Source organism: Gouania willdenowi, chromosome 16 (assembly GCF_900634775.1).
Source record: "Gouania willdenowi chromosome 16, fGouWil2.1, whole genome shotgun sequence".
Taxonomy (NCBI): Eukaryota; Metazoa; Chordata; class Actinopteri; order Blenniiformes; family Gobiesocidae; genus Gouania; species Gouania willdenowi.
Genome location: NC_041059.1, coordinates 18,776,683 through 18,796,987, shown reverse-complemented (window position 1 = coordinate 18,796,987; position 20,305 = coordinate 18,776,683). Strand labels below are relative to the sequence as shown.

The following is a 20,305-nucleotide window of genomic DNA, read 5'->3' as shown; positions in this document are numbered from 1 at the left end:
GAAGAAGGCTCTGCTGTGACAAAAGACATAATGTCGAATTTCACAACAAGCATTTTTATTTATTTTTCATTATTAAGATTGACTTTCAGCTCAAATAACTCATGTCTGCCTCCTTAAAGAGAAGGTGTGTTGGAAGAGGGAAACATCTAAAACATGCTGATTAGTGACTCTTGAGGACCATGATGGCCACCCCTGACCTATAGTTACTGTCCTGAGCAGGGCCTGTTGCCGTCGGCTCGTCCCCCGCCAGAGATATCACAGAGGGGCTGTCACTCCGCATCCAGACTATACAATGTATGTCTGTAAAGTCTGTGTCTAATAAGTCATTAGTGAATACCAGAGAACCACATGAGTGATCATGAAAAATTATCAGAGAATATATAATGAAAATGAAATGTAAATGTCTAACTTAAAGACAAGCAATGTGAAATTAACAGTAAATATGCAATATGTTGACTTGTATATAAACTGTAAGTATATTAAATAAACACATGTGCTTCATATACACATTTATGTTTTTATTTAGGCTGTTTTATAATTTAGGAATTAGGGCTGGGCGATATATCGAGATTCAAGATGTAAAGCTCAGTTAGATGGATTAATGAGTGCACATATTGATCAGCTGTTTGTTAATAAATGTCCCTGTGTGGAATTTTACATCAGCAAATTTAACCCAGAATTGTTTTTCTGGTCAGATTTTATTTAATAAAATTATCTAGATTTATATCGTATATCACCATTTTGAGAAAATATATTGAGATATGAGTTTTGGTCCATATTGCCCAGCCCTAGTAGGAACGTTCACACCATTTTAATGTTAATAAAGGTCGACCTACCAGATTCTAATCACATAATTGTATTTAGTAAGTGGTTGACAAGTGGGTATTTTAGATTTCTTGTACACCTATCTTAAAATATAAGGAATACTGGAGCTTGGGCGGGTGGGACGGCTCGTAGTGGGCGCCAGAAAATTTCCCTTATTTTCAAATCCAAAACTGGACAGATATGGTCCAACCTTTGCTGCACATTGGAACTATAGAAACACTCTTTTAAAATCACAGCATTTCTAATATACTAAGTGTAATGGCACCTGCTGTTATTGCCATTTCTGATATTCAAGTGACCTCGCATTAAATAGGTAGAAAGAAACAAAATCAAACAGCTGAGACTTTTAAAGTAAATATTTGCTTTATACTGTGGAGAGTGTTGTGAGTTATGAAGGAAGTGTTTAATCTCACATGAATTCACCAGAGAAATTTGTCAGTCAAGTGTGATTGGATTTGTAACTATATGTCAGTTTGATGAAATATGAATAAGATTACATCATCAAATAAGTGCAAAAATGTAAATAAACACACAACTTGCATGTTTGTGTGTGAAGCAGGCTTAGAACTTCTGAAGGGAAACTACAGCGATCTGAAGAAATAAAGTAGTCATCATGAACACTGAGTTTTAATAGAACTTTTCTGAAACCACAGCTCTGTTTTTTAGCACCATGGACAGGGCCGAGCCAATGAGGTCCTTGAACTCTGACAGAGCATAATCTACAAGTCAAACATTAATCAAGATTTGTATTGAATCTTTTTACTAAATAGCAGAGAAGGACTTTAAAACGCATTCTTTTTATGGATATAGGTCATAGAAACCATTGATGCAGGAAAGTCTGAACTGATCACATGCACTTATGTAATGTTGTTGTAATCCATTTGGCTTATTCAGTTGGCCAGAGCAAGACACTTGACAGAGGCTTAACTAATTAGAGTGCAGATGATCAACTCTCACCACTGTTTTCACCAGGCTTTTCACATCCACAGGTGTGTATGGATGGTATGTGCAGTCCAAGCGCTAAAAAAAGAATGCAGGGTCACAGGACACATCAGGGCGTTCTCACCCTCGCAGTTACAAAACCCTGCATACTTTCCACAGATCCCTGTGATAACACAGCTGCAGTGCATTTGAACGGCAGGTAGAGTTTCCATTGATGTGAGCCATTCATCCATAATGGATCTTTAGTTGGAGTTTAGAAATAAGTCGGCGAGTTACACAGTTAGATGCCCCCGGTTCTCCCAGAACATTTATTTACTTTAGACACATTGTTTTTGTGGTGTTTTCTGTCTGAAAATGTGGAAGCATGAATGTACATTACATCACACACAAGAAGAGCGTTTACATCTGAAAGGTATCTAGACTTTGCATATACTTTTTGCTACTGTAGTATATGAATGCAAAAAAATAAATAGTTAATGAAAATAAATAGCAGTAATAATAACATTTCTGCAAAACATTTTTCTCAAGTTAATGCATGCATGAAATACTTGTGAGTAAAAGTGTGATGATATATCATCATGCGAGAAGTCACAAGATCTATCGTCTAAGGTACGAGTGGTAGCAACATCGCAGCGGGTTTGAAACATACAATCATTCCTGCTACGGCAACTTTTGGAATTTAAATAGGAACAATTGGTCATATTTATGTCATTGTATATTCTTCAAATTTATATTAAGTTGTAATTGTCATACCCAAAGTGCAAAGTCATGTAAGTATGAGTTCAAGGGAAATAAAAGCGTGGTGATTTTTCCAACTGCAACTTTTCTTTTTTTTTTTGTATTGTTATTGTATGGTATGGTGAACTTAACTCTGTCTATCGTTCCAGCTCTACTTGTTAGCATTGACTCCTGCATCCTTCTGTGTTAGCGCTGGCTTAAACGCTATATGCAGACACATAATTTGGGAAACCTCTGAGAACAGAGTAAAAAAAAGGCTTGAAAGCAGTTCTCTGCTTCTCGTTTTCCATTGTGTGTCTACTGAACTCATTTTTCTCCGTTTATTCCTCAGGGACGAACAGACATCCTTGTGGCCCTTTGTGTGGGACACGTCTCTCAGCAGCCCTTTGTCTTCCCTTCTTCATCAAAGGAGTGTCATTTCTTCAGGTGCTTGCTGCTGTCCTGCTTTCTCACCGTCTCTGCCTTGCACAAGTATTTACTTGTTCAACCACAGATGCGTCCCAAGCTTTTCTTGGCCTGATTGCAATAGTGCTGCGCATGGGACCAAAAGCAAGTTATAATTGAAAGTTTTCACTCTAATACACTTTATTTGATGCTCATATTTCAAGACGTACCAAAGGATGTTTGTGCAGTAGATGCCTCCTCACTGAGTTTATGACAGGTCTACAAAAAAGGGGAAATGCAATGTGAAATATTTAAAGATAATATGGTTTAGAAGACATGGGCAACTGACAGCCCGGGCCACCTTCTAGTTTAGTCAGAAACACACACAAAAAAAGCAAAATACAGTCCACAAGTTGATTGCAAAAATACACAAAGATAACTGACATATATACAAAAAGACAACATAAACACACAAACCGAAAGAAAGTTAGACTAAATGATACCCAAAACACTCAAAATGAGAGAATATACAAAATAACATCAGAAACACATAAACAACAACGTAAATAATAATGCATTGGATTTTATATAGTGCTTTTTCATAGACACTTAAAGTTCTTTACATTGCTGTGCATTATTCTTTCACTTCACACACGGTGGTGGTAAGCTACTATTGTAGCAACAGCTGCCCTGGGGCAGACTGACAGAAGCGAGGCTGCCATAGTACGCCATCGGCCCCTCCGACCACCATCACACGTCACATTCATACGAGGCAACGAGGGTGAGGTGGTCGGACAGTGACTTAAATAAAACGGGATTCGACCCCCAACCCTTTGGTTATTGGACTACCCACTCTACCACTGAGCCATGGTTGCTCTATGATGCCAAAGACACACAAAATGAAAGTAACATATGCATATGACATGAAAATAATAAATCCCGTACAATCAAAACAAATAATGAGGTGTCCAACAGAAAAAGAGAAACCTCTGCATCACCTTTCAGGCTATTTAGATTCCTCATTTTTGCTCAATATGTACGGGAATGGCGTCACATGATGAGTGTATACATGCAGGAGAGGGACAGAGGGGGGGCGTGGGCAGGGTGAGACATGAAGGCTTCTGATTGGTTCTTTCCATTCAGGCCAGATGGCAGGGATTGGTTTTTGCAGGATTCCTGCTGCTACAGAGGTCCAACTCTTTTCCTCCTTTTATCTGAATACATCATGTATTGATGGAGGGACCCTTTCACCCACAGTAACAAAAAATGTTTCTGTACAGAATTGCACACGAAAGCTTTAATTGACGCTGGTAAAGTTAAATAGCATTCTACTTGTATGGTAACATCTATCAGGATTTTACTTTTTTTTTTTTCCTTTCCCCAATAACACTAAAAGCTATCTTTACAGTCCCTCGAAATGTTTTATACCTCATCCATTTAATGGTTTAGCAGTGACAGACATTGGATAATATGAGCAAATCCTCCCACAAGTGTTACTCCTTGGAAATTATATCTAATCTCAATGAACTTTGTGCACTGAACTGATTCTGCTCCCTCAGGCCTCGACTGTATTGTTTTGATGATCACACCCTGAGCGAGATACACTAACAACACATTAGGGCTAATATTAGCGCTGCATATTTCAGCATGCTGCAACACTACTCCCTGTGCTCCTGACACACAAACATTCCCTCCCTTCAGTAATATACCTTCTCAGCTTAAGGACACGCTGATTTAGTACACAACAGTGTGGCTTTGTGTCTGTTGGAGACATAAAAGTTTGAATTCACCTGAGTTGGCAGAAGCTGGTGCAGCGTTGATCATCAGGGCTGGCGCAAGTGCAGCGGTCAGTGGACCTTCTGTGTCGTGCAGAAGCAACACCAAGGCCATAAACTGTTGTCTTACTGTGGAAAGGAAGAGAAACTCATCATGTAAATATTGAGCAGACTTTGCTCTATGAAACGTCACTCCAGCTCATTTAATTATACAGTGACAATGATGGCAGGTCATTCTGCGGCCACTGGGCTCAGGGTAAAAAAACAATGAATTTATCCGTGGACTTTAGTTTAAGTTTCTACACCTGCAATGTTCTATGCATTAAAAAGGTCAGAGTTTTAAAAAAAAAAAACAGAGGTGTGTGCCACATCTAGGGTTGGGATCAAAAACATTTTTTAATTACAATCCCGTCTTCAATTATCAATGTTAAATTACAACTCATTTATGCTGACGGTGACCGGCATTAAGATTACAATTGTTATTTTCCCCCTTTAATTTCAATTACAAATAGGTTAATAGGTAATTAATCACAAGTATTGAGCCTTTAATAAATAACTCCAAAAAACCTAATCTTGCTCTTGTGTTAGCTTTCTGTTAGCGTCTCTAATGATAACAGGTCAGTTTTGACCCATGTCTTAAATCAGCTTTAAAATACACTAAAAATATTATTTATCATCTATCATTTGTTTCTCATCTCTTGTTTACCTTGTTAGGCTTCCTAATCAATGGAAATATTGGTATTAATATTTTTGGTGTGGGCATCTGAGGGTTTTTGCTGTTGTCAGTAAAGCCCTGCATTTCAATTATTAAAGTAAATGGTAAAATGATCCTCAAGAGAACTGCAAAGGTAGTGGTAAAAGTTGATCTGAAATATATTTTAATAATTGTTAATTACGTATGTGTAAGCCATAGAACTGTAACATGGTTCCGCAGTTAGTTTACGTTTAATTAAATCATAATTGACAGTTTTTACATAATTTCCGTGCCATTTACAATTAAAAAGTCAGTTATTTGAACTCAATTATGAATACAACAGAAACAGATTTTTAAATTACAATTACATCACAACTGTAATTAATTGTTCATTATGCAATTCCATTTCCAACCATAATATACCCCAACTCTGGCCACATGTGCCAGATGTGTTGGAGGTATTTTCTACTCACCTGGGTGTGTTAATCCAAATAATGTCCAGGTGGCAAAAGTAGTGACACTCAGAGTCCAGCCGGTTACTGCAGGCACAGCGTTTGGTTCTAACCCGATGGGTCTGGATGTTTTCACTGGCTTCCACATCCAGCTGCTGCATCACAGGAAGACCCAAACCTGCTCAGAGCCACACAGTCAGTCTAACACGGCAACAAGTCCAGTCATAAAACAAACAGAAACTAAATCTGAATATCTTTGCTTTTGTTTTTATTTTCCCATCGAAAACACATTTATAGAATAATAATTTTTAAAAAAATGTTATCACTGTAGTTAAATGTGTTCTTTAAATTATTGTTTTTCCTCTTTTTTTTACATTTTTGGGAGAAAAATAAATAAATAAAAAGTCCTAAAATTAAAGTGATTAGTACCTGTATAAAAAAACCAGATTATTATCCTTCTTCCCAGGCTTCTGTTCACAAATAAATTCCCCAATGAGCATCAACATGTTACTGTGGTGTGCACAGAATTAATGCCCAGGTACATATAAATCACACTTATAGAGCTGCCCCACTGGGGGGGAAATCACTACTTAGGTATTACACATATTTTGAAAAATAAACCTTCACATTCCCAGAAAAAATAAGAAAAACTCACCATCTTGCAGTGAAGCCCACAGAGTGACGAGGAGCAGAATGCTGCTCTTAGCAGACATTGTTGATGGCTGATGGAGAGCTTACTGTGATATCCAGATGTTCTACAGTCACAAATGTGTTTTCAATAAGTTCCTGCTGTGGTTTTATTTTCGGAGTTGTCTTTTTATACCTTTGCTGCCCTCTCTTCTGTGATGTCATAGTAAAAGCTCCACCTACTAATGGCTGTCATTCCACCTGACAACCCTCAGGGATTCATAACAATTGATGCACGATTATATTTGGACTTTCCCTCATCTCTGCGACAGATGTTTAAAAATGCCACCTGTGTAGCTGCAGCTTTGCTTCTCAATAAAAGTTGGCAAAACTAGAGCGTCGACAGGTGGATTCCATAGAGATGCTTTTGGGATTCCAAGCTCCAAAATAACATACAATATAGCAATTAGTGTCCCTTGAAGTCAAAAGCTCAGATTAAAGTAAAAACTAAAATGTATAATTTATTTACTGCATTTTAATGAGTTCAAAAGTTCAGAAATAATCTCATAATTGCTTATCAAGCATCAATTTCTCAAAGAACAAGGAATTAATTATATCACACTCGTATTCAGTATTTTTGTAACCAGTGAAACTAAACAAAAGCACAACCCAAAAAGGGAATTATCTGTCAACAAATAAATGCCTTAAAGTGACGGAAACAATAGGATTACAGAACCTGCAACTCTTTTATGTGCCTTTATAAGTCTAATAAACAAAAATATTAACTTTTATCTTTGATGTGTCTTCTTATTGGGCTGAATATACCTACAACTAAATAGCCCATTATGACTAAATAGCCCATTATTTAAAAAAAAAAAAAATCATGGTTTTTGGAAGGAAATAAAGCCGACTGATCTAGTTTATTTTGAAGAAGTATAGCAAAATTCCCACAACCTGACATATACTGTAAGTCTGAGATGATATTGGAGTTTTTTCACATTAAATGCAAGAATGTATCAACAAAAACTGGTTGTGAGAAACATCAGATTGACCACAAGTTGTTGATCAAAAAATCAGCTAAAACTTTCCATGAAACCCAAGAACTGAACTGAGCTGAACGTACGCTATATGTCTGTCAGCAAACTGAGAGTATCCATACTTTACTGTGAGTGACAGAAAACAGACATCAAATATCTTTGACTTTCTTTAGGGCCGTCATTTTCAAAGACTGGTGGAGTAAGCAAAAAAACAAAAAGCTATGCATTCATGAAATAAAGAAACGTAAGTAAAGTCAACTTATTATTCTTTACAGTGTAGATTATTCCTGTTCTTACACCAGAGGATACAATTTGGCATCCTAACAGAAACACACTGTGCCCCCCCCCCCACAAAAAGGATCATCACATTACATAAATACCTCAACCACTGACCAAGAAAGCCAGACACAGAACAGGAAGTGCTCAGCACAACCCTTCACCATTGGAAACTGTTTTCTTTTAATTAGCATGAAAACGTCCTTAGTTGACTCCCAAAAACAGTGTTTCGCAACCTTTTCTGTGGTGCCTCTCTTCAAATGAAAAGTAGTATTCACTCAGTTAGTACCCTCTTATTTTATTTACATGTTTACATGTTTTAATCTGAACCCTCTTCAGCAGCTCGAGCAACAGTGGCTTATACACGTCAACTCGTACAGAGAGATATAATTAGTAAAACTAAGTAACAAACTTTTCTCTAGTGTGCATTCATATACAGCATATTTTACATCTGAGAATATATTCAGTTGAATATTTGGTAGTTTGATCACTTTCAACATATTAGGAAGTATTTTGTAGAAAAATATGGCCACAGATTTATTTATTTTTTTACATTGATGTCATTTAATGTCACAAGGTGGGAAAAACTGTCTTGTGGACACATACAGTGTCTGAAATAGGATATGAAATTACACATTTTGTTAAAAGCAAAATATACAAGTAATCCCCCCTTCGAGGCTGTGTTACAGCTGTCAACACAAAAAGTGTACGTACTGTAAGTTATACTGTTTATTGCTGCTTTTGTAAAATGAAAAATATTTCTGTGAATGTTTTTTTGATTCATATCTAGTTATAACCTTCTGAGAAAGCTTTAAATAATCATAGCTGTCCATAAGAAATCAGACCAAAGATCATTTAAAAGCTATGGAAAAGGAGTGAAAAAGTTAATTTTTATTTATTTATTTCTACATTGTTTTATGTTGCTATGGCTTTCTATGACTTTAACCTGCAGTAAAAGCAGTGTGGTCGACATGTAAGGCATGGTTGAGCATATTTTTTTTTTTCACATAGCAACAAATTATTGGGAAGAGAAAAATGTGCGTGTGAACACATGAGGAATGTTTTCCAACAATATTTATGGTAAAAATAAGGATCAAACTTTTAACATTTAGGTTCCTAAGGTGCTAAAAGGTGTACCACAATTATACTCAGTCACTGTTATATGACAATGGAAATAAGTGCAGAAAGGCTGCATTGTTTCCAAACAGTGAATGGTGGAAAAAATAATAAAAATAAAATCAGATTCATACAGTACTTGCAGTTGAGGACATCTAGTGGTGAGAATAAAACTCCACAACTGAATGTGGTACAAAAATGTGAACATTTTCCACATCTCGTCTCGTCTTCTATTTCCTGGCAGGGTCACAGCAGCGGATTTAAAAATTAAATTAAAAAAATTTAATTTATGTTGAGACAAAAAAAAAAGTTGTAAATCATACGATGTGCTTTTAAAAGCACTAGATCCATATATTCATAAATTATCACCAGTTTTAAAGGCACGAATAGGAACACGTGACACGCGGAGTTCAAATTTTGTCTATATTTCCCACAATGCATTGCCAGCGGCCATATTGGAAGGCTTCGTTTACGTGTCGACGACGTGTGCTATTGTCGACTGCCACAATCGAGGTGGTAGAGATAAAACTAGCTTTTATTGCCTCCCTAAGGTTCAAAGAACTTTAATAGTGACTGAGATTTAGCTGAACCCACCCCAGACACCTACTGTTGAAGAGGAACCGAGAGAAGCTGGTCTGTACTCCACTCAGACTTGTCGATCTGGTAATGATCCTCACATCCAATTACGGCTGTTTTCTCCTTGTAACGAGTAAAAGGACCTTCTTATCGAGTGACAGAGTATTTCTCCATGGTACCAAAGCCGGCGAAATGTTATTTTCCACAGAATACTTGTGAAATATTGCGTGTGCATTGAATAGCGCTAACGTGAAGAACGACGCTTGGTAAACAAAGCCTTTATAAATGGCCGACCACAATGCATTGTGGGATATTTTAGTGAAAAGTCTGAACCGCTCGATACCCATCACAAGGAAAGCTCGTGTCACATTTCTTCATGTCCAAGTATCAACACAATGCTGGGCAAGTTCCACAATGCTTCTTTTCTACCAACTACTGCAAACCATCCATATTTTTACAGTTCCAACTAACCACTACTAGCAAAAGACCAAATATGACTAACCAGCCACATCAGCACCATCTATTTTAAGTGTATGAGTCTATGAGCTAAGGTAAGGGTTTCAGAATGTTAGCTTGTAACCTGAATGCTTGTGTTGAATCATTATTGGGGGAACTAGACTTCGTAAATGTGTAAACACTAGGGATGTAACGATTAATCGTAAGGCAGTTAAAAATTGCATTTGCATTGTTTATTATAGAACCAGAATTTAAATTAATAGGCTTCTTCTTCATTTGTATTATTCTTTAATTTATTTCGTTCAAGATTTATTTTTAGTTAAATTGCATTGTTTTGAATAGTTTATCAAGGGATTCTTTTGACAATGAAAAATAAAAGGAAAATTGTACAGTATTTTCTAGTTTTTTTCCCAAAAAAATAAAAGGAATATTTTTCAGTCATCATTTGTCTACTGTCCCATTTTGTAAAATAAATCGTGAGAGAATCGTATCGTGAACCCAGTATCGTGAATCGAATCGTATCGGTAGTTGAGTGAATTGTTACATCCCTAGTAAACACACACATGCACACGCACAGCATCGTAAATAGAAGTTGACACAAGGTTGTAGATAATAATTCTTGGAGCAGGAATCAGATGAAGAAATAAAGGCCTCTGGACGTCACCCCTGTGGAAGTGACTCCCTTCATGCTGTTATCACAAGACCAGCAAATGGTGAAGAGTCGGGGGTCATACCCCCACCCCTGGACTTTCAACTGTAGGTGAAAAGCACCAGACGGACTCGGAAATCAGAGAGATTAAGATGTATTTGGCATCCAGAGCAGTCTGGTGTGAAGGAAGCAGAGAACCTTGATCGAGCTTGTAGTTTTACATGTATCAGGGTTATTGATTACCTTAATAAATCTAGTCATAGTGATGAAAGAAAGAAATGGATTGATGTCCAGTTCATTGGAAACGCCAACATTAAAAGTTCTACGCTGACACAGTAAACTCTACTTTAGGAGTTATTTAGGAATATTGGATATTACCTTTTTGCCGATATCCGATATTGTCAACATTACAATGCTGATACCGATATTTACACAGAACCCTTCACCCCCAAACCTAATTTTGGGTCACATGTTATATATCTCCATGGAATTAACAGGTTAAGTCTACTTTTAATGTGATGCTCCACTGGATGTATTTCACAAATAAACATTGTCTGTGCAAAATAAGAATACTTATTTGACTTAAGTAATGGAAAAAGTGCCATATTCGATTTTAACATGTGGTCTCAAACAACAACATAGATCAGTTTGTCAATATCGGTGACTAAACCGATACAGATGTTAACCGACATTACATTTTTTGGCAAATACCAGCTGATAATATTGGATTATATCATCCATAGAGTTATTGAATAATAATGGTGAAGCAAACTGTAAAGCTTGTAAGAAAAGATAAAGGATCTTCTCTTTATACCACATCTGGTAATTTGAAGATGTTTGACATTAGCTGTCTGACTCATCTAATGTTTAGCCTGCTACCTTCAAATGGCGCTAGACAGGAATATGAATTTGGAGCATGGTGCAAATTTGAAAATGACATCCAATCCAAGCCATGCTTGTTATTACACTATATTTTAGACTTTTCATCACCTTTCCAGTGCAAAGTAGTGAATTTGAAATCCCACTGATCAAGCAGATCAATCTCTTTCTTGTTATACTAGAAGAAAGGTGCCACCTCAAGTAAGTCTGTTGTGTTTTTCTGTTCTTTTTTATTTTTCTTTATTAGCTCAAAATTTTGCTGTGTGAATTTTGCAGGGCACTTAATCTTTGACCAGTTCAACTCAACCTCTTATTCTCACATAGTTCAAGTACAAAGAACATAATGATAAAGAATCAACGATCTAACAAAAAGCAGTTCTTAAAGTAAAGGTAAAAAAAAAAAAAAGCAACAACTTTAAGACAAAGATCTTTGTCACCAAATAACAATAAATAAAGGGCACTTTTCCCTGCACAGACATACATTCTCATCTTAAATCTTTGTAATAAAAAAGAGCCTCAGTGCGATTTCCTTTGATTCTTTGCTCCTTCAGTATCACTGTGATGCAAAGTCGCTGACATTAAAGCAAATGGCCCGAAAATAGACAAGAAGCAATCAAAACACCAAACAGGACCTCTCCTGAGGAAAATTACAAACGAATACAAAAATTCACAGCCTTGTATTTTACCATCAGTGCTGTACAAAACAAAACCTTTGACTGAAAAAGGCACCAGTAACTACATTTCGAATAATACTGGACAAACAAAAACTGTAATTGTTTTTTTTTTCCATAAAAGATTTTGGTCTTTTACAAATTTATTTACATTTAATTAACAGACATTAAGATTGCCAGTATCAACAAAGATACATCAGCAAAACATGTATATATATATATATATATATATACAGTATATATATATATAGATATATGTATCTACTTTATAATATTTAAATAGATTTACAGACATTGTTTTACAAAGAAAAAGTGCATTTTTATGACAAACCTGAATATTGCCAAGGAACAGGATTTAAGTCACTCAAAGTATTGAAAACTGTATAAAAACAAAGTAATACAAAAACAGAACTAGTGTAGCAACCAGTAAGTTAAAGTAAGATGCAAGCTGCATCAAAGTGTGGACACCGTTACGTGCTCTTGTCCGTTTTAACCGAGTCACCTTCACTTCCTCGCTCCACCAGATCACTTCCTGACAGCTGATGTTCTGGCTGTGATTGTTGTTCGGTGACACTTGAATGAGTGTCTCTAATGCAGTGTTCAGGAGCCTCAGCAGCAGGCCTGTCGGTGTGGACGAAGCTTTCTAAGCTGCCATATTGCTTTAAGTCCGTGGTCTCTGATTCTGGCTTAGGAAAAGTTGGTGCTGTGCTAAAACCGTGCTGCCATGACTGGCTGCTGCCTGCCCCCCCGCGCTCTGACTTGTAGTCTCCCAGAGTCCTACGCCCTTGAATCCTGGGGGTCCCGCCCCAGTATGATTCAAACCTGCCAAGTGATGGACCTTCTAGTGGTGGAGATGTTGGAGATGAGGGTGTGGTCGGGTGTGATCTTGGTCTGGCCTGTACCATTTGGATCCCCCCTATAGGGATCATGGAATATGGGAGTCTGCCTTGTTGGGAATGCATTGGAAGATGGCTAAAAATGTTGTCCACCGTCTGGTGGCCATGGTAACTCTCGCCAGTGGAAAGACGGAAGGTAGATGGAAAGAAGCTGCTCTCTGACAATGATGGCCATTCTCCAGATGTACCACTTTTCTCCTGTAGAGGGAGCAAACACCAGTGTTACCAGTTCACAAGGGCTGTGCAATAAGTGAAATGATGAAAACACAAAGGCAGGGGTGACAAACTAATTTCAGTTCTGGGGCCAAATATGGACCAGTTTGATCTCAATTGGGGGAAAAAAGAACAATTTTTACATCAATTGTGCCGTAGTTTTTAATATCAGTACCTGCTGGATCTTCACTTAAAAAATTATTGATTTTGTAACACATTTTTGTGTACCTTAGAGGGATTTTTTGGAATTGTTTGAGAGAAATTGCAAGATTTGTGGAATCACAATTTGCAATTAAAAATGACTGCATTCATGTGATATAAACAAAGGAAAACTGCAAGCCCTTAAAAACCTTGTAGAGTTTCATTAAATTGGTGAATGTGAGATATCTACAACTGGATTATTTGGTAATTTACACATTGATTCGTGTTTTCTCTGTCTTTACCGTCTCTTCTGGACTGAATTGGATGGTCTAAAGGGCCGAATTTGGCCCGTTGGGCCTTGAGTTTGACACATGTGCACTAAGGTAATATCTTAGAAATATCTCAGCAGAGGACTATGTCTGCAACCGTACAACAAAATATTTAAGATTGTGGAATGTTTTAAAGTACATGATAATTGGACAACATTGGGGAGTTTATTGATAAACCTAAATACATGTCTTGTGGTGATGCTAAAGACAATAAATAAATAAAAGAAATAATATGTTTTATTATCAATTAATGAGTTAAACATTATCTAACAAAGAGGTGAATGTTACAGACATTAGGCTTTGTAAAAATGAAGTGTTACATTTGCTCCACCTATCATCAGGATTGTCGGAATGTGGCAAGAATTAAAGCCCTTCAAAAAAAAAGAACATTTTCTTCTTCCTGTGACCCAATGCGACCCCCATCTTGGGTTATGTCTAGGGCTGCAACTAACGACTATTTTAATAGTCGACTAGTCATCGATTATTGAAACGATTAATCAACTAATTAAATGACAAATCGTACAATTATTTGCTCTATGCTGCTACAATCTTTAAAATTGGACTTGGGTCAAATTAAGACAAATAAAAACAATAAATAAAACAATTTCCAACTTAAAGTGTAAACAGGTTCCTTACAAAACACAAAAGAAATTGAATAAATTAACACTAGAATCTGCTTCAGTAATGGCATTTACCGGTACACAAAAAGTTTGTGCATATGGGTCACTTCATTAGTGTTATTGTATATCATTAATTCACTTCCTCATTTATAATGAACTTATTTAAAAATACAAAGCACTGCAGCTGAATCTAGTTTATTTCATAGCTGATAATGAATTACATAAAGTTATGGTTGATAAATATATCTCTGATTACTATAATTAAACCAGATCAAGCTTGATGATTTAATCATTCAGGATATTTAGGTGTAATAATCACAATAGTTACATTACTGTCTAATGGGACCAGCTTTGTCTGTGAACACGTGAAATATAATTAAATATATTGTGTTTCACAAGTTGGGATGGATGAATAGTGACATTAGTATTCATGCTAACATTTATTTCACATGATGTGACATGTTAGATTTGATCCTTCCATACAAGTGTTAAATCTGACCATAAACAAATCTGTGGCTCTTTGTGATTTGATGACAGTAAGCTGTGTAGTTTTTACTTGATCTATTCCTTTAATGCAATGGTTAGCATTAGCTCTTAGCCCAGTCTTATCTGTCAGTGGGTTAGCTTAGCATGCTTTAGTAGAGCACTGTCACCGCGTTTGTGGGAACTTTGAATGGATCTGACGGAGGAACTTAGACTGGTTCACTTTACTACCGGTGCGTGATGTATCGCTGCTCGTCACAGCTTCAGGTAGACTGTGTTGAGCAGAGCTGCGTGTGAGCGGCGTCGACAGCGCTGAGCTCCCGGCAACAGCAACCTATTCTTATCAGTGGGAATGTTTCATAAAGTGCATACAGCTCTGAGCAAAGATATATAGAAGGTGAGATGAGCCACTGCTCATGAAAAATAATCTTCAGCTCCGTCCACAGCTTGTATAAGACGGTGATGACGTAACCGTCAATTATCAACAAATACATTTGTCGGTGACGAATTCTGTTATCGATTTTTGTCGACAATGTCGACTAATCGTTGCACCCTTATGTCTCACAAGTTAATGACCCATTAAACAAAAGTAGGCTCACCGGTTTAAAAGGACTCCATCTGGGGCTGTTGCTCTCCCAGGGGAAGTAACCGGGCGCTCTGGGTAGCATGACCAGCGGTGAAGGAGGCGTCCGAACCTGTGACGACCGGTGGCTGCGGGGTGAGATGGGACGAATAGGAGAAAGGGCTCTGATGGGAGATGGTCCTCTTTCAGGAGAGGGTGAAACACCTCTGCCAGGCGAGGACAGCTCAGTCCTAGGTGAGAGGTTATGGATGGGTGAGGTGAGATCCAGACGGGGGGAGAGACTGCGGCTGGGGGAGCAGCTCTCACTGCTCGGGGAGAAAGTTCGTGGAGAAGCCTTCCAGCCCCCTCTAGGAAACAAGGCTCTCCTGCTGCTGGGGGACGCTGCTCGTCTGCTGGACCAAAGTCCTCTTGGAGAACGTTCCTGACTGGGACTGGGGCGTAGGTCTTTGTGGTCGGGGGTACCCAGCTGAGAGTAACTGCTACGAGGGGAAAGACGAGTATCCGATGAACAGGACGACGGCGGGTCTTCATGAGATCCAGACTCTTCCTCCTCATCCTCCTCCTCATCATCTTCTTCCTCCTCCTCATCATCGTCATCAGAATGCTCAGCATCAGAGAACTGATGTTCCTCTTGTTCCTCTGTGCCACACACACGTTCATCACCTTTCACAAAGAGATAAAGGCAATTATTTATTTCCTTTGTTTTCTCATTGTACGCCTCAACTAAATCTAGAAACAGAAACAAAATCAAACACAATACACATGAACAGAGTCAATCCCACAAACAAGCCCCCACTCTACATCACCTTGAGTTATAAATAGAACAACGATGAAAATGCAGAAAACAGCGCTAAGCCTCTATTCACATATTATCTTTGCAGCTACACTTTTAAAATGCACATCCTTGGCAGTGATGAGCAGTCTGTCAACCAGCAAAAATAAGCAATGATGATGGCTTTTAGGCTCCTCTCTGACTTTAAAGTGTGGCCAGATGAATGTAAAAAAAAAAAAAAAGCATGGTGGTCAGGTTTATTTGACCAGGGTGTCGCAACAGCATTAGGAGACTGTTGCATGCCCTGCATTCTTCATTTATTCATCTCAGGCTTTTTTTCTATTTCTTATTCAAGGCCTGAGGGAGGAGAATAGAACATGGTGTTGCATAAGCTGTCAGTGCTGAGCAGCTACAATTCTTCACAGGCAGAAGTTCATCCAGCGGTGTTCCCATATTTCTCCAAAGAGGAAATAAAAATGTGAGATGCACCCCGTTTTCCCTGAAGTACCTGTTTCCTCGCTCTCCGGTTCATCCAGTGATGACTCAGAAACGCCTAACGCCTGGCATTTTTTCCCGTGAGCCTTTGACTTCATGTGTTTTGTAAGGTTTCCTAGGAAGGAAAAACAAACAAACAATACCAAGACAATTAAAATTAGATGGAGGATAGTCTATTAAAAGCTACTGGCCCAATTATAAATGATATCACAAATAAAACAAATATCTATTTTACAGCTTTAACTATGGATTTACCTTTGGTTTTAAAGGCAAACTTGCAGTGTTTACAGCTATAGGGGCGGACATCAGTGTGTGATCTGATGTGCTTTCTCAGCATGCTGGGCTTCTTACAGCGAATGCCACACTCCTCACATATGTACTTTCCCCTGCCACGGCCTCTCACATAAACATACTCTTCATTGGACTTATACCTAAAAGGCAGAAAAGAAAAAGAAACAAAGGACACACCTAAAACATCACACAAATACAAAAAGCTTCTATTAGCTCATCTTCTATTTATTATGTACATAATAGCAGGGGTCAGCTGGAGCCCAAAGAGACAAGTCTAATGCAGTGCAATCATGCAGAGACAAACACGTTGGGGGACACGAACCAAGAGAAACTTAAAAGAGGAACTTGAAGAAATGCAGAATCGTTCACTGTTTCAATTATAGCAGCTGTGCTTAGAAACCTCTGTTCATTTCGTCATAGTGAAAATGATCCTTATTTTCTTGCTATTTCAGAGAACCTAAAAGGCAGATACAACTAGAGGTGTCCCGATTCGATATTAATATCGGTCCAATATCAGCCAGAAAACGAATATCGGATTTTATCGGACTGCATCTAAAATCTCCGATATATATTATATTTATTCAATTGTAGAATACTGTAGATATGTTAAAGGTTAAAATGTATGTAACCAATTGGTTAATAATAAATGGGTCAGTTTTTCTCATACCTACTGTTGCTGACTATTATTCTCTGTTTGAGTAACATCACTTGATCAAGCCTTTTCTAACATTCCACACTACAAAATAAGAAATAAACGTATGTATGATTCATGCTGATATCATATTGGATTGTATCAGCCAATACTCAAGGCTGCAATATCGGTATCGTATTGGAAGTGAAAAAGTTGTATCGGGACAACCCTTGTTGCAAAACATTTGGCTGTTTTTCCATTTTTGACATCAGTACTCGCTCACACTTCTCAAGATGTTACTACAATCTAAAATACCTTTAGTGAAGGCCTCCATTAATAATATCCTTCTGAGAATCAGCCTAGACATTATTAAATATTTTATTGGACGTCAGTTATTGTGATAATGTTTTCACCACATGGAGCTACTGTAGTCATTCCTGATTGCCTTTCCAGTGGCACATCATGTGTTAGGATGGTATTTTTTCTTCACATTTCCTGTCATTTTCATGGAATGACAGGAAAATAAATATGAGTCATTAGTTAAACACAAGAAAATATAATCATACAGTTTTAAACATGTGACCATATCAGGTATTATAAACTGGAGTAAGAAGTAAAACAGTTTGATAAAAGCATTTGTATGGATGACAATTGTAAACGACAACGATTTTGGGTTAGCTAATTTTAGCCAATGATAACTAGCTCGCTTGCTCTTTGTCTTTTTAACATTATTTTATGAATACTTGTTTATAACCAGGCATTCAATCACAGCAAACACATGGTGGAGGTAAGGGAAATGAGTAAAAAGAAAATGGTGCAGTCATGGATAGTTAGAGTGTAGACTCAGCCATGTTCATATATCACAGGCTTCACAAACAACCTGCACACACACATATGATGACAGTCCATCCATCAGTGACATTAACTGGACATTTTGTATTTCATGAATTATTATTGTAGTTGTCATTTCCTTCGTTTTCAGATATTTGTACATTTATTTTCTGGTTTTTTAATCAGAAAGCTTCATATTCTGTGAGGCATGTTGTTGTGTTGTTTATTTATTTTCAGTTCTAATTGAGGTAAAACGTCATGTTGCCCACACATCCTCCCATTCTGTTCCTCCTGTGAGGTGGTTCTAGAAAACGTGGAGTTAAAAAAAAAAAGTGAACACCAAACAACTCCCCGAGGTGCTTCCCTGAGGATCTGACCAAAAAAGTCATGTATAAAGTCATGTATAACTTTTTCATGTAACCTTTCACTATCCCTGAAGGCAGAGAGAGTTAGAAAGAGTACAAAAAAAAGTTATATTGAAAGATACTTTTTCCTTTGATTCTCAGGAGGAAATACTGATTTCAACATAGCTGTTGAATGCTAAATCAGCGACGAATACTGGGCAATTCTGTGAGCATCAAATTAGTTTGTTTTTTGGCTCCTAATTGTACAGCAAAGATCACCATATAACTTTAGGGTTCAATGAAAATAATCAATGATGAATATAAAGAAGACTGATATAAAAAGTCAGACGCAAAGGGTGAGATTCTGCAAACTGGAGCATTTCTAAAAAACACTTCTCAAGGAATCACAAAAATGTATTACTGTTTAGTGTCACAACATTTTACTTCTATTGGAAAAAAATATATAAGCAACATGTTTTCTCATTGGATGGCTCCTGTCCCCACCTCCAACTATTATTTGTTTGTGAAAAACTCTTTTTATGGAAAAGATGGCCGCAGACAGTCTAATGAAGCATCATGAACACGCCTTACTCCTGTTGAATGCAGACAGAACAGTTTATCTGACAGGACGTTTGATAAGCTTCTGGTAATGACAAACAACCGCTGGTATGACATCTAAACAATAATATAGTGTTAGAGCTAAGTTAGAGGGGGGAGAGTGAAAAATTAACTGCCATACAGCTTTATTTCACTTTAGGTTTCATTTCAAGAAATCATAGACGGCATTGCAGTTATTTAAGCTACTGTCTATGAAAAACATCTAAGGCTGCTTATGTAGACGGAACTGTAAATGTAAATCTCTTTGTGAAAGCAGAAAAAAAAATGCACGCAAATGGAGATACAAGGCTATCTTTATCTGAGTGGGCTGGGGAAGCCCCACCAAAGCTCCATGCCCTCCCCTACAGCCTATAGAAGGACAAAGAAAAGCAGCTATCTATTCTGCAGCAACTGGGTGACCCTGCCAACAACAGCAGCAGCTAAAGAGATGGAAGGGAAGCCTGGCTTCAGCCAACGACCTAAAATAGACAGCACACATAAAATTCAAGTAACACATTTAGGTCTAGTCTATAAAAACATTGTTTGTGTGTAATTTTGGTGTTTGCACAAGAGCTATTTGTGGATATCATGGGCCACAAACATTTTAAATCTGAATGAATTGTCCTCTATGCTCCATGTGTAGAAGCTCTGCACGACTCACAGACAAGAACAGTACAATCCATTCTGACCAGTTAATATCTAGTGTGTGCAGACTGTTCAACTGCGAAATCTAAAAGATGCTCCTCTGTGAATGTCATCTGTTGTGAAAATAAACCAGCTTTAGTAGCGTAAAACAAATTGTTGCATCAAACAAAGACAGACTAGTGTAATACTGCATCCATTCACTGCAGTAATAATAATAATCCCAGTTACATTCTAGAAAGTAAATCATGTGAAAAGTTTTTCATTATTTGACCAGCAACATATCAACACTAATCAATTTTCTTTAACAGGTTTGCAGATCTGTTATTCTGGTGGAGAA

The 20,305-nt window shown here is 37.5% G+C and overlaps 2 protein-coding genes across 5 annotated transcripts in view; both read right to left on the bottom strand.

Annotated features, from left to right (window-relative positions):
- Nucleotides 1–1,265: 1,265 nt before the first annotated feature.
- LOC114478193 (endothelin-2) lies at nt 1,266–6,614 on the bottom strand. Its single transcript, XM_028471073.1, has 5 exons — nt 6,466–6,614; nt 5,832–5,988; nt 4,680–4,793; nt 3,120–3,168; nt 1,266–3,036 (listed from the first exon to the last, which is right to left on the bottom strand). Exons 1-5 carry the CDS (start codon nt 6,521–6,523, stop codon nt 2,989–2,991), a joined length of 426 nt encoding a protein of 141 aa, XP_028326874.1. The 5' UTR covers nt 6,524–6,614; the 3' UTR covers nt 1,266–2,988.
- A 4,071-nt stretch (nt 6,615–10,685) lies between these two features.
- The window catches only part of hivep3b (HIVEP zinc finger 3b), a 50,376-nt gene continuing 40,756 nt past the window's right edge, over nt 10,686–20,305 (bottom strand). For all 4 annotated transcript variants that reach the window (XM_028470127.1, XM_028470130.1, XM_028470129.1 and 1 more), the window contains 4 exons: nt 16,885–17,060; nt 16,643–16,744; nt 15,379–16,025; nt 10,686–13,191 (listed from right to left, as the gene is read on the bottom strand). In XM_028470127.1, the coding sequence (XP_028325928.1) occupies nt 12,568–13,191; nt 15,379–16,025; nt 16,643–16,744; nt 16,885–17,060 (1,549 nt within the window). In that variant the 3' untranslated portion in view covers nt 10,686–12,567. The remainder of the gene's footprint in view (nt 13,192–15,378; nt 16,026–16,642; nt 16,745–16,884; nt 17,061–20,305) is intronic.